This window comes from Miniopterus schreibersii, assembly GCF_964146895.1.
Source record: "Miniopterus schreibersii genome assembly, chromosome: 22".
Classification (NCBI taxonomy): Eukaryota; Metazoa; Chordata; class Mammalia; order Chiroptera; family Miniopteridae; genus Miniopterus; species Miniopterus schreibersii.
In genome coordinates, this window is record NC_138124.1 from 11,138,979 (window position 1) to 11,153,117 (window position 14,139).

Here is a 14,139-nt window from a genome sequence, read left to right on the forward strand (position 1 = left end):
GGCAGCGAGGGGAACTGGCCGAGCCGGGGGCAGCCGGGCCGCTGAGGCGGGCGCCCCGGGACCCACGCGAGGCCCCGGTCGCGGCCCCCGGGCGGGGAGGGCGCTCGCCCCGGCAGTGGCGGCGGGCGGGGGCCCGCGGGGCCGGGGCGCCGCAGCCATGGCCGCCGGCTTTGTGCGCCGCGCGGGCCCCCGCCCGCGCCTCCCCGGAGCCGCTCGGCCGCCGGCCGGCCCCGCCCCGCCCCGCCCCGCCCCGCGCGCGCGCCCGCCCGCCCGCCGGCCCCGCCTCCGCGCGCTCCCGGCGCCCGCGCGCTCGCCGCCTCGCTGCCTGCCTGCCTGCCCGGCCGGCGGCGGGCCCAGGCCGCCCCGATGCCCGAGCCCGGCCCCAGGATGAACGGCTTCTCGCTGGGCGAGCTGTGCTGGCTCTTCTGCTGCCCGCCCTGCCCGAGCCGCATCGCCGCCAAGCTGGCCTTCCTGCCGCCCGAGCCCACCTACACGGTGCTGGCGCCCGAGCAGCGCGGCCCGGGCCCCGGCGCGCCCGCCCCGGCCGCCTCGGCCCCCGCCGCGCCGGCGCCCGCGGCCACCCCGGCGCAGGCGGCGCCGGCGGGCGAGGAGGGCGCGGGCCCGGGCGCGTGCAGCCTGCACCTGAGCGAGCGCGCCGACTGGCAGTACTCGCAGCGCGAGCTGGACGCCGTCGAGGTCTTCTTCTCGCGCACGGCCCGCGACAACCGCCTGGGCTGCATGTTCGTGCGCTGCGCGCCCTCCAGCCGCTACACGCTGCTCTTCTCGCACGGCAACGCCGTGGACCTGGGCCAGATGTGCAGCTTCTACATCGGCCTGGGCTCCCGCATCAACTGCAACATCTTCTCCTACGACTACTCGGGCTACGGCGTCAGCTCGGGCAGGCCCTCGGAGAAGAACCTCTACGCCGACATCGACGCCGCCTGGCAGGCGCTCCGCACCCGGTGAGCGCGCGGGCGGCCCGGGGGGGCTCCCGGGCTGGGGTTCGCCCCCTTCTCCGTCCTGGCCTTCTCCCAGCCCCCCTCCCCTCCACAACCCCGCCAGCCCTGAGGTTCCTGGAGACCGCAGACTCCGAGGGTTTTGCCAGCCGGGGCACACCTGGGCGCCGCGGCCGCGGGCTGGGTCCTCTGTGCCTCTGGCCACCCCGAGTGGCAGCGTGGGGTGCTGAAGTACCGCCGGAGAGAAAACTACTTGGTTCGAGTTTAGTTTGTGTGGAGCTGGCAGCCGCAGACTGAAGGTCCCTCAGGCTCCAGTGACCTTGGGCAGGGCACAGGGCGCCTGGGGGACCTGTTTCCCTGTAAGATCAGGGGTGGGACGGGGTGACCTCCCGAAGACTGTTCGGTTGTAGGGCGCTCTGCGGCGCAGCACCTGGGCAGCTCTGGACGGAGCTGGAGGGCCTGGTGGTGTGAAGTTGGCGCCCTGGTGGGGCACAGGCGCTGTGGGCTGTACCTGAAGGGGGGCCCCCTCCACAGAGCCTCTGCAGCAGCCCTGGGTGAGTGGATTTGACAGCGTCTGGGAATTCTCTTTATCTTGAATTAGCGATCACAGAAGGACCGGAAAGTACTCATTGAGGAGGACCATTTTGGGGCCAGCTGCACATTGAGGGCCATAGTGTTGGGCAAACAGGACACCTGAGTTTTAGTCTCAACTTAGACAAAATGGGCAAGTCGTACCACCTTGCACCCCATTTTTTGTATCTGTGACTTCCCCTCACCCACCTCAGAGCAGTGATGGTGGGAACACCTGAGACCGTGTCTCTGGGGACATCTTACCTCTTCAGGGGAAAGGGTCCCAGAGTAAGTCCACGGGCGTTACCTTAGCTGTGGACCCCTACACAGTGTTTCTCTAAAATGTGTCTCCATTCTTGAGCATAAGTAAGCTCATAAGTCACCCTTTGTTTTTCTGGGAAAATGGCCTGTCCCACCAGGAAGTACTTGAGATTTAATGCATGTTGGTTTTTTGTGTTCCCCTGAAGCCTTGATCTCCCTGGGATCACAGCTCTTCGAGGCAGTGAGTATGTCCTATGCAGATGCGCTGAGTCAGAATCCACAAGTCATTAAAAGCCACCTGTTCTGGGAAAGGGTGTCAAAGGTGTGTTTTACACACACAGCCTGTGGAGTGCCAGAACTTGCTGTTGGTGAAGGCATTCGAAGTAAGGGTTGGCATTAGATGTTTTTCAAGCGACACAGTGAAGTTCTGCCTTGAGTAGGTTTTATGATAAAATGTCTGTAGAACCCTGTCCCTGTCTGTGCCTGTCTGTATTGAAATGAGCGCCTCTCCGGTACGAGTCCCACCCTTTGGCCTCAATATGCAGGTGTGTCTGCGTTACAACATCTGGGAGGCGCAGCTACTTCCTGGAGACTTGGGTCATGCTTAGTTTAGCCAAGGGCATGGTTTTGGATATTGTTTCATTATGACTTATCTGATGATGTATCCAAGTTGTGCCCATAATTTATTTATTTTATGCCGGAACACCTGTCGACACTGACATACACATCTGTCAAATGGGAGGATCTTAGAATTTAAAGAAACCTTACACATCCTCTTGTCCCTGTGCTTTTCAAACTTTTTTTTTTTTTATTGCATTCATTGGTTGATTTTTGTATTTGCCCTGATGGGAGATAGAACCCACAACCTTGGCATATCCAACGCTCTTCAGACTTTTTTGATTGTGACCCCACAGTAAGAAACACATTTTTAAATCCTGATCAAGCCACACATGCACACCAGTGTCTCTAGATCTGAAGTACATGTTTCACAAACAGTTTTTTTTCCTGTAGGCAGTGCACACAGAATATGTTCTGTTTTATTTCATATTTTTAAAAAAATATAAAGAAAACGAATGCTGTTTGGGAACTGCTAACTTTATTGCCCAGCTCATTTCTGGACACTGCTCTCGTCTCCTCTCGTCTGACAGAGGCCTGGGAAGATGGTCTCAGGGCCCATCAGCTGCCCTTCTCTTGGCTGTGAGTTTGGTACTTTTTCCACTTCACCACATAGTCCTAGTTATCAGATTTGTGTGTCTTGGTTATCCTGACAACGTACGATTCTGGAGTCACTCAGTCCCTTCAGCGCCTTCCATCGGCTTGTCCCCTCCCCTGTTTTCTGTAGGTCTGCTCTAACTTGGCCTGGAACGTGCCCCTTCTCTTCCATTTCACGCTCCATTGAGACCATTGTCACGCCGAGGAGCCTCCCACCACATGGACCCATTCATCTGTGGCTGGGTCACCCCCTTGTCCACTCCCAACCCCCATGTCTTTGGGGATCTTGCTCTTTTCTGACCTCCTGGTTAACCCACTGCTCATTGGAGGCCTGTCTGTCTGTCAATGTACTTGGAAGGGCCTTAGGTGTGTGTGTGCTGTGTGTCCTCAAGCACCCGCCCCTTACTTCCTCCCTCCCCATACTTCCTATGGCCTTTTGCACCTGCCCTTTTCCGAGGCCGAAACACTCCATCCTGCCTGGGGCCAGGTGGGATTTGGAGACCCAGCCAGACCCGAGCAGCTTTAGACTCTGTAGAAGTGAGACCTGATTTGTGATTCCAGAGGGAGTGGGTCAAACTGGTTTGAAAGTATAAACCCAAACAAGCAAATAACCCAGAGAGTGAGGCAGAGAGTATCTCCACTGAAACATTTTAATTTAGAGCAAGAAGAGAGATGGGGCATTTGTGATTCCGCTGCCCATTGATAAATAAGAGACTCCTCGTCTAGGTGCAAAAGGCAAATTGTGAAAGACTTTACGTTTCATCCACTCATTCATTCATTCAACCAGCAAGCCATTAACCATTAAATACACATGTATCGATTCTGTGCTTGTCCCAGACACTGTGGTAGGTCCCCCTTGAGTGTCCTCGGTAATCCCAAACTGTTTCTTTTTGTTGTGAAAGGATGGGTTAGGTTTTAGAGGCATTTTGAATAGGTAGCCATGCATTATTACCATGTCACAACTTTTGTGTGATTTCATAGGATCTGGAGTAGGAAAACCTGCAAATCATGGGAAGGGGGTGGTGGATACCCCCAGGTAGTAGGAGCCTTGAAAGGCACCGTCTGTCTCCTGTGAGTGGTGTTTATAGTTATGACTGTCCCGATGGATTTCTCCCGGGACTAGCAAACAGTGGCTTCCCGGGGCGTGCTGGAGTTAATGACCTAACATCTCTGCGCTCAGTGCTCTCAGAGGAACTAGCTGTGCCATTAAGGGAAGAATACTTGGGGTTCCTACCTGACTTTGACTGAGTAGGGATGATAAAAACAGAATGTGTTATGAATAGTGTTTGACGTAAGGTGAAAACACACTGATCCTTCCAGAAAGAAAATAGAACATCGGCATGCAGGGCACGACACCCGGTACAAGAATATCCCATTAGGAAGAATTTAACTTTCTAAGAACAGATGCATGGAAACTGAGGTAGGCGAGGTGTGGGGAAGGCGGGGGGGGGGGGGGTTGCTCAGGGTTTTTCCTTTGGTGTCTCTTCTCCCTTCCTCTAGGTGTTCTTGCTGCCACACCTGGCTCTTCTGGCCCCGTCACTGCCATCAGGCATGTTTCTCTAGCAGGTGCTGAGCTCTTGCCTCCATCCCACCAAAACTTACTTTCCCACGGTTCTGTGTTGAGGGGCCTCACTTTCCAGTCGCAAAAGATCTAACAAGGTGTTTTGTGTTTCTTTGTTCATGAGCAATCACTCCTTGGTGTGTTTTCCCTTCCAAACTTACTTGCTTTTATTTAGGATAATCTTGAAGGCTCAGTCTTACAACTCTCCTGGTGGCAGGGCATATGTGTGGAAGGGGCCTTGTTTTCTTCTTTCCTGAAGGAATCATTTAAATTATACCATCCCCAGGTCACTGAAAGCAGATCCCTGATGTCACTTCCTACCTTCTACTCTGCTTTTGCCCCCACCCCCCCTCCAAATTCTCTACTCTGTTCCGTTTTGATAATCCCACCTAAGACCCCAGAATCCAGCTTTAGCAATTGCAGTGCTCATTTTGGTCACAGATTTATCTTGTCTATTGGATTTTGCTGAAGCTTAATCTTAAAGCTATAAATCTGCTTCACTCCAGGAAGCCTTGTGCACAGGAATCTAAATCTCAACGTGGATACTCTCAGATCATTATTTGGCCATCAGAGTGACTATTTCCCCCTCCCCGTCATGATCACTTTAAATAACATGCTTCTAATTTGTCTGAAAAACTTAATTTACAAAAGTTAAATAAACCAAACCTTTGGAAATAGGAGGTGAGGTCTAGCCCCAGCACTGCCCCGACCATTACCTCACCATGAACAGCTGTCGTGTCCTGTGAAAGACCATCATGTCACCGTGAATGGGGGGCACAGCCCACCATTGTTTTTAAATGAGGGGACCCAACCACATCACTTCTGAGATGCCTTCTGAGAGGCTGTGTTTCATGATTTTCAGGGAAAGCACCTCATGTTTTCAAATCTGCCTTTCGTGACTACACCGGGAACCTTGGTGGACTTAGTGTCTACAGAGTGGATCTCAACCCTGGCTGCGTTTAGCATTCCTAGGTAGATTTTGTAAAAGTAAGTGTGTGTGTGTGTGTGTGTGTGCGCGCGCGCGCGCACGTGTGTCCAAATACAAACATGTATATAGTCACGTGTGTCTGTATGCATATTTGTGTAAATAGAGATGTGTATGTGTCTGTAGGTGTACAGTGTGTGGCCTGGATGACACACCCTGTCCGCCGGCACTTGTGGGACTTGGTGAGCCACGCTCCTGCTTCTCCTCTGGTTGTGGAGGGTCACGTGGACTGGTCCCCACTCTCCACCCTGCCCCTGTGTGTGGCAGAGTTCACTCTGACCACAGAGTGTCGGCGCTGAAGAATGAATGGACCATAGTGACTCCCTTAAACCAGGTCAGTAGAGCACCGAGGTGACTGCCTGTTTGTGGCCACGCGTGTGGGCTCCCAGTCTAGGTCTGGGAATGAGACGCTGGAGAAAAGGGGTCTCCTCTCCTTTTGCCTCTCCTGCCCTCGCGTGGAAGGTGGTCTGTGGTGTGGACCTACTTCTGAACAGCCCCTGGGGCAGAGAGAATGCAGGAGACAGAGAGAAGGTGCCCACGGGCTTCCCTGTGACTCGAGTTGGAGCTCCCCAACTTGGAATGACTTCACAGTTTATTTCTTCTTTTAGGTGATTTACAGCTGTAACCGTTTGCTGGCTTGTATGTCAAAGTAACACCAGTGAGATGGTCTCAGGGGGAACCTGGAGGGGTGTCTTGTCTGTCGGTCTCCGCTTTCTCTGCTATTTTTATGGTTAAGGGCAGAGATTGTGGAGTCAAACAGACCTGAGCTTAGGTCCTGCCTGGACCTAAGTCACGAGTCAGCTGCTTGACCTCAGGCACGTTTCCTAACCTTGTTGAAACTCCGGTTAAAGTAATTATGATAACGACAGTAATAATAATAATTAATAATAACTACCACTGCCTGGTGATTCGTGCTCTAGCACAGTGCCTTCCACTTAGAGCACAGTGGGCTGCGATCATTGTTCAGCATTATCAGTACAATTATTAGAGCTGTAGTAACCACATGCTCTGATCATGCCAAAGACCAGATGCTTCCATCAGAAGGAATGTTAAAGAAATTGCTTCCTTCCTTCCCCCGCTCTCCATAGATGTAAATAATGGCAGGGCCAGCCCAGCTCGGTGGGTGTGGACTCGGTGGACGTTTGTTTCACTTGCAGCTGAGGGGAAAGAGGTTCTTTGAATGGGCTCTGCACGTCCCGTTTTAGCTTTGGGGCCTGGTATGTGCATTAGTATTTTAAATCGGGTAGCACTTCATCGACCAAGGTGTTTATATCCCCAGAGGAGATCTTAAGAGGAGAGGAAACCTTGCCTGTAATCCAACACCTTGCAATTACTTTGCAAACCGTCTCTCCTTTGCTCCGTCCGCAGTCAGCGGTGTTTCCAGGCTTGGTCCTCAGGAGCTGGTCTGTCTCCTGGCTGGAACCAGACACGTCATCTCTGGGCACAGGGGCAGGGAGGGGAAGGACGAGCAGGCGAAACCCTGTCTCTCTCCACCACTCAGGACATTCTGGTTGCTCTTTACCGATTGGATGACCTTCCATAGATACGGGCATCCTTCCCTTTTCCTGAAATTCCTGAATCGCATTTGTCCTGTTTTGTTTTAGTTTATTAATTTGAGAGAGAGAGAGAGAGAGAGACCAATTTCGTGGTCCCGCGTATGCATTTCATGGGTTGCTTCTTGTATGTGCCCTGATCAGGGATCAGACCCACAACCATGGGGGTATCGGGACGACGCTCTAACCAACTGAGCTACCCGGCCAGGGCTCCACTTCCCTTTAAAATATAAATGCCCCGCGCTGCCAGCCTGGCACCTCCCGGGCCTGTCGCGCCCTCGCGGCTCCAGTAATGCCGCTCATTGAGAATTTCCACGGTATTGATTGACTTGAGAGTGTTAACGGACCAGGCTCCCCGGGAAACTGGAAACCTCTGTTCCCAGGAAGTGTGGGCCATTCACGGCCAGCACGGGCGAATCGTTCCCTGCTGCCTGCCCGGGACAGCGCCGTCACCAGGAGGAGCCCTGCCCAGGATGACTTGGTAACAGAAACGAAACAGGGAGCGCAGAGAACCTCCAGCGCGCGTTCCCACTTCGCCCCTTGGTTTATGGTTTTATTAAATGGTTAAAGTGAAATCTGGGCAGAGGCGTCAGGCGGAAAGTGACAAGCAGGCCTGTATTCAGACCGTGCCCACGACGAGCGAGGCTCCAGACGTTAACTGTAACTGTGGGGGCTCACCTCTGATATTGTGGCAGGGGGTCCAGTGAGATCCAGCTTCTCTCCAAAGCTCTTTTTAGTGATCGTCATGGGCAGAACCAGACCAAGGGCAGTGTAACTATATTGATGGTAAAGATCTGCAATACCAGATTTTTGTACGCTGGTTTGACTCTATTCAATTTATCCCCATTGTCATAAATAGCTCGAGGATATTTGCAAGTGTGTGCTTGTAGTTGCTGAGTTGTTTAACGATCACTGTTGTTCTTATATCTTGAAAAGTTCATACCATTTACATTTTAATATATATATGCTCTGGCTGGGTGGCTCAGTTGGTTAGAGCTGCACCTGATACGCCACTGTTGCGGGTTCGATCTCTGGCCAGGGCACATTCTAGAACCCACGAATGAATGCACCAAGTGGGATGACAAATCAGTGTTTTCCTCTCTCTCTAAAATCAATAAATAAAAGAATAAATTTTTATATATATTAGGAAAGTACTGTTCGCATGCTAATAATTTCTAACCACATTTTGTATTATATAATTAAGCTGGATAAAATAATTTTTAAATGAACCTGAAGTCACTTTTAACTGGACTTAAATTAGTTTTTCCCACTAAAAACCTCAAGAAAACCTTGGAAAGATAGACTAAGAATACAGTAAGCTAAAGTATAATTGCAAAGAACGGATTAGGAGAGTTTGGGCTGTCATCCCACTGTCTGGGCTTTCCCCCCCATCTCTGAAGGCCCCAAGAGCTCCTGGCCCTGGGGTTCCCGCCCCCCCGCCAGCCCTGCCACACCTCGGATTGAACACCCAGCTCTTCATCGTCTGACCATGAGTCACCCTCCATTTACCTGCGTCCATGCTGCCAGTCCCCCCACAGCTGGTCAGCCACACGTTTCTGTTATTTTTCATTTGCAAGTATTCCTTGGGTGGGAAGATCAGAGGCTCCTGGCAGTGACTGGCCTCCCTGGGAGGGTTGGGGAAGGACGGGCCCATTTGCCCTGTGGTCTCTCTGAGGCACCCCAGGCACCCTGCAGGGAGGCCGCCCCCTCCCTCCTGTCCTGCTTTGCCCCTGAGGCCCCTTATCACTGCATCCTTCCTGACCCCCACTAGACTCTTCTCGAAACCAGTAGGCCCCTTGGCCTAGACCCACACTTCCTGATATGTAAAATCTAATTACTTCTGCAGGATTAAGTATGGGGAAGATTACGGCTTTAACCTGCACGGTTTCTGCTGTCCGTTATTTCCTATCTGAACTGGAGATTGTAGAGTTTCTTGGGGACTCTGGTCGGCATCTGTACCTTCCGAGGTCCATTCTTCTATTATCCGTGACCTATCCTCTCGCCCTCACACTTACTCCAGAACTGCAACGTTGACTCATTAGCGCCCCAGACAGTTGGGGTCTGAGCCTCTGAGGACTTGGTTCTTCCAACAGCAGCTTCTTTTCTGGAAAGTGCTACTTGACATGAAAGACCCCTCGCTGCCTGTGTATTTGCGAAAGGTGGAGGGGGGAAGCCTTGTTATTTATTATTCTTAATGTTTATTTTTTTGCTTTAAATGTTGTCAACCTGTGAAACCTTCAGACCTATAGAGAATTGTTGTGAGTTTATTTAAGCCAAACTGTCAACAATTGCTGGGAAGCAAAATCTCAACGTGTTGAGATAATGCTCCAGAGAAGGGCCGTTTTACACCTTATTTTATACTTTGCAGTCAGCAGAGGAGATGCACATGGGTTACATGAAATCTATCGGTGATAGATTGGGGAGGTGGGTGGGAGAAAGCAAGGCGGGGAAACCTCTGGAATTTGATGAAAAGTAAAATGATGGCATATATCTTTTGTAGAGGTGGGTACTGGATAGTTAACAGCCAACAATTAACATGATAACAGTAACAATGAAAGGATTTGTGGTCTCTGCCCCGGGCATTGTTTGTGCCCTGAGGGGTCTGGAAAAAAGGGGAGTTACCCAAAGGAATGTTATCCTAGTTGCAAAAGACTATAGACCGGCCTCCTTAAGCTAAAGATTGACTTTTGTCAGGGGAGATTCTAGCCTAGGACGTGACTACCTGCCATGAAACTGCTTTTAGTTAAAAAGTTACAATTTCAGACCATCCTTTGTGGTTACTTTAGGTCTCTGAGTTTGCAAGGTGGCCACGCAGGCCTTCCCTCAGCTTGTCAGGTTAGCACGTGGCCCCTTTTCCTCCACAAGGTGCATAATATTTTATACACTGTTTGAAAACACTAACATATGTAGGTCTGTACCCAGCTACGCACACACCAGAAGTGCATGCTATCATTTTTATGCAAAAGGATGCGTGATTACAAACTTAGACTCCAGTCCTGCAGGTTTACGTTGTTACCTAACATTTTTTGGATTTTTTTTCCCTCTTAGAATTATAGGATCTGAGCATGAGGTGGAATTAAAAATTTTAGACATTTCAATCCTCCCAACAAATCCAGCCACTGATGGACATTGGGTGCTGGGCTAGATGCTTGGTATAGTCTCTCATTGTTTCCAGATCTTCTGTGCTCAAAAAAAAAAAAAAAATCTCCAATTTGCATTTGAAAGATGACTTTGAATACCCTTGGAGAGACTTCCCAGCCCCCTCCCCCTATGGAATTCTGTACTTTTGTCTAAGGGTTTTCTGAAGAAAAATGCCTAGTGAACCGTTGGAAATCAACTGAGAGGGAGAAAATAAATTTTCTAGGGAGGTGGCTGCTCAGATTCCTTTCAGCACTTGGGTTGGGCGGTTCTTCGGATTTTGCCCTTTGTGCTGTGGATTCTGATAAGATGCAGATGGCTAAGGACTGACTAGTCAACAGAGCCCTTGATAATCTCAAGTGGGCGCCTGGGGCAGAGGCGAAGAGCTACCTGGGTTTGAATCGTGCCTGTGCTGTTTCTCTGAGCCTCAGTTTCCCCTGCATAAAACAGGGAAATGATAATAGTGTTTGCTATGAGTAATAAAGTGAGTAAATGTTCACAAAGTGCCTATATCTGCATTTGAAAAAATGAATTTTGGCCCTGGCCAGGTAGCTCAGTGGGTTAGAGCATCGGCCTGATACACCAAGGTTGTGGGTTCGATCCCCGGTCTAGTCACGTACAAGAATCAACTAAGGATGCATAAATGAGTGGAACAACTAATCGATGTTTCTCTCTCCCTCCTTCCCTCCCTCCCTCTCCCTTTCTCTCTCTCACTTCCCCTCTCTCTAAAATCAATAAATAAATGAAAATAAGAAGAAAAAAAAAGAATTTAAAAAGCCACTGAAAAGACAGAGGGAAAGAAATGAAAAAGTGAATAGTAAATAGCCTTTAAAGGTTTGAAAACTAGCAGCCCACTGCGGCCCTGAAGGCTTTTGCAGTCACCAAACCACTTCGAGGCACACTCGCTCTTTGACCCTAAGACTAGTTCTGAGAGAGTTAGGACCACACTGTTATTTCTGCTGGGGATCCTTTAGCAGAAGGAAACTAGGGAGAGTGGTTTGCACCAGCTCTGTGCCTGTTAGGGAGAGGGGAGGAAGCTTCAGTGTATTTCTTTAGACTTTTAAATTTGCTCAGGGCTGCCTCTCTCAGTTTGTTGCCATTTGTAGTTTGCTTTCTAATGATTTTGTCTAAAACCTTTGTGTGCAGGGGGTCCAGCCACTTCCCTTTCCCTAGCTGACTTTTCTTCTAGTGCTCCTGAGTTTTATTTCTCACTCCCGAAACTGGTTTTTAAAGAACCATGATGACCTATTTTAATTTCTGTGGGACAGTGTTTTACTCCCGTGCATTTAAAATTGGGCCAGTTTCTCCTCCTGAATTGCGGAGTTCTCTTTTTAGATGGGGAGTGAAAATCTTTAAAAATCCACCCTACATGTCCCTGGAGCCTCAGCCACGGCGGGGGGGGGGGGGGGAGGCTGACCCTCAGGAGCTTGAGTTATCTTTGCCAGGGGCTCCCTGGAGTCATGCCCACTCCAAGGACATAGGATGTTATCACAGCCAACTGCTCACGAGCCTGGTACTTAGCAGTTCTCAGTGAGGGTTTATCGACCTAATCCCAGGCTGGGCTCTTGACATGCTTCTGCCCTGACGACCATGGGACTGCAAGTAGATATGTCCTATGACCTTGGTGGAAACCTCTCTGCTTCGTGGGTTCTTAACCAGGCTCTAGGTCCCTTACAGCCTCTTGGAGTTGAGATGGTGTCTAACCCTAAGATGAGAGGCTCGTGGTAGAAGTGATGTCATACGTTTCTTGGCAGAATGGATCCCTGGTGTCAGGAACATCATCTGAAATCCGCCCCCTCTTTGCCCTTCCCACTAAAGTTTACTCTTCTTGAATTACAGCCAGATATATTATTTATAAAATTTTTAATTGATTTTAGATAGACAGGAAGGGAGAGGGCGGGAGAGAGAGAGAGAGAAACATCGATGTGAGAGAGAAATATGGATTAGTTGTCTCCTGTATGTGCCCCAACTGGGGATTGAACCTGCAACCCGGCTTGTGCCCTAACAGGGATTCAAACCCTTGACCCTTCAGTGCACAAGACCGTGCTCAACCAACTGAGCCACACTGGCCAGAGCGATATAGCCAGACGTATTAAGGGGTACCTGTGGGACCATTCTTACCACTGCCATCAGAATTTTGTCTCATTTACACCTTTTGATCAGTTTTAAGACCCTCTCTTCAAGCTTGCCCCGTTTCCCCCGTGAACTGTTGCCAAACCACGTCTCTCGCTTGTCATGTAATTTGTTTTTAAACCATCTTTGAAGATTGTAAATTTCTTCTTGGAATTTTAGGCCCTGTGCTTGGCCCATCGATATCTCCTTGCCACTGACCTTACTAATGTTCAGTCTTGATTTCTAGACCAGATTCTTCAGTGTAATTCCTGCCAATTAGCGTCTGGCGCCTTGGAGGACTTCGCTTCAGCCAGAGACGTGGTTGACTTGTGACGGGCGGTGCACAGGGGAGGGTGGGGAGGACAACTTCACAAATCTGCCCAAATAATCCTGTTTATCTTCTTTTTTAAAGTTTTGTTTATTGACAGAGAGAGAGAGAGGTAGATTTGCTGTTCCACTTATTTATGCATTCCTTTGGTTGATTCTCGTATGTGCCCTGCCCAGGGATCGAACCCGCAACCTTGGTGTATCAGTGCAGCGCTCTAACCCACTGAGCTCGCCGGCCAGGGCCCGTTTACCTTCTCATGTGGTTACGACCGGGGAAATACAGGGAGGACGCACCCTCCTAATTATTCTTTAAGAAAAAGTCCCATTGGGGTGTTCATCTAGAATCAGTCTCAGTGAACGCAGTAAGGTGTGTCACTAGGCACCAGGTGTGTCAAGGAAAAACTTAGTAGGGAGAGGTCCCCTGGCCGGTGTGGCTCAGTTGGTTGGACACTGTCCACTGCACCAGAAGGTTCCGGGTTCAATTCCTGGTCAGGGAACATGCCTGGGTTTCAGGCTGGATCCCTGGTAGGGGGCATGCAGGAGACGGCTGATCGATGCGTCACCACTGCATCCATGTCTTTCTCTTCCTCCCTCCCTCTTTTTCTCTAGAAATCAATTTAAAAAAAAAAAAATCTTTTAAAAAATGATGTGAGCCCAGCCAGGCGTGGCTCAGTGGTTGAGCGTCGACCTAGGATCCAGGTGATCAGGGTTCAATCCCCGGTCAGGGCACAGGCCCGGGTTGCGGGCTTGATCAATGACTCGCTCATCATTGATGTTTCTGTCTCTCTCCCTCTCCGTTCCTCTCTCTGAAATCAATACAGGTATATTTAAAAAATAATAATAAAAAAATAAAAATAAAAAATGACATGAGAGGCGACTCCCGTGTTCATGGCAGCATTTAACATTTCTGCTCAAGTAATTCCCGCGCGGGGCAGTAAGTCAGAAGCGACGATGACTGGGAGCCGCAGCCCCCCTCCCTCCTCGCCCCCAGCCCCCGGGAGCAACTTCACACCCTATCTGCTGACTTTCTGCTAAGAAACAGGAGGGGTTTTCTTGGCCGTCCAGCCCCGCTGCCTTCCTTTTGCTATTTTCGGTGCTTGATGGTTATTTTTGGGTCTCCGTCGGCAGCGTTTGTGATTTTTTAAGTAATATTCTCGCTTAATCCTGCTGCCTCCACGTTAGCGTCTGAACGCTGTTCGCCTCCCTCCCTCTCGCCTCCCACGTCGCCAGCCCCGCGTTTACTGCCGCGGGAAGAGGGTCTGTTCCCGCAGCTCTCTCTGCGTGGTGGCTTCTCTCACACCGACCTCCTGGGTTCCCCTCTGTGTCCCTCCCAGTCCCCATCTCTTTGTCTGGTTTGTCTGACGTCCTGGGAAGTCTCTCCGACTTTATTTTCTCCCGTCTGAGTTAAGTTTCTGTTTTGGTCATCAGTTGATCAGTTTTCATCTCTGAGTTCATTCTTACCCT

At 50.5% G+C, this 14,139-nt stretch overlaps 1 protein-coding gene across 1 annotated transcript in view; it reads left to right on the top strand.

The window, feature by feature from the left end:
* The first annotated feature begins 304 nt into the window (after positions 1–304).
* The window catches only part of ABHD17C (abhydrolase domain containing 17C, depalmitoylase), a 29,604-nt gene continuing 15,769 nt past the window's right edge, over positions 305–14,139 (top strand). Inside the window, exon 1 of the mRNA XM_081124396.1 lies at positions 305–962. Within this exon, the coding sequence (XP_080980522.1) occupies positions 367–962 (596 nt within the window). The 5' untranslated portion in view covers positions 305–366. The remainder of the gene's footprint in view (positions 963–14,139) is intronic.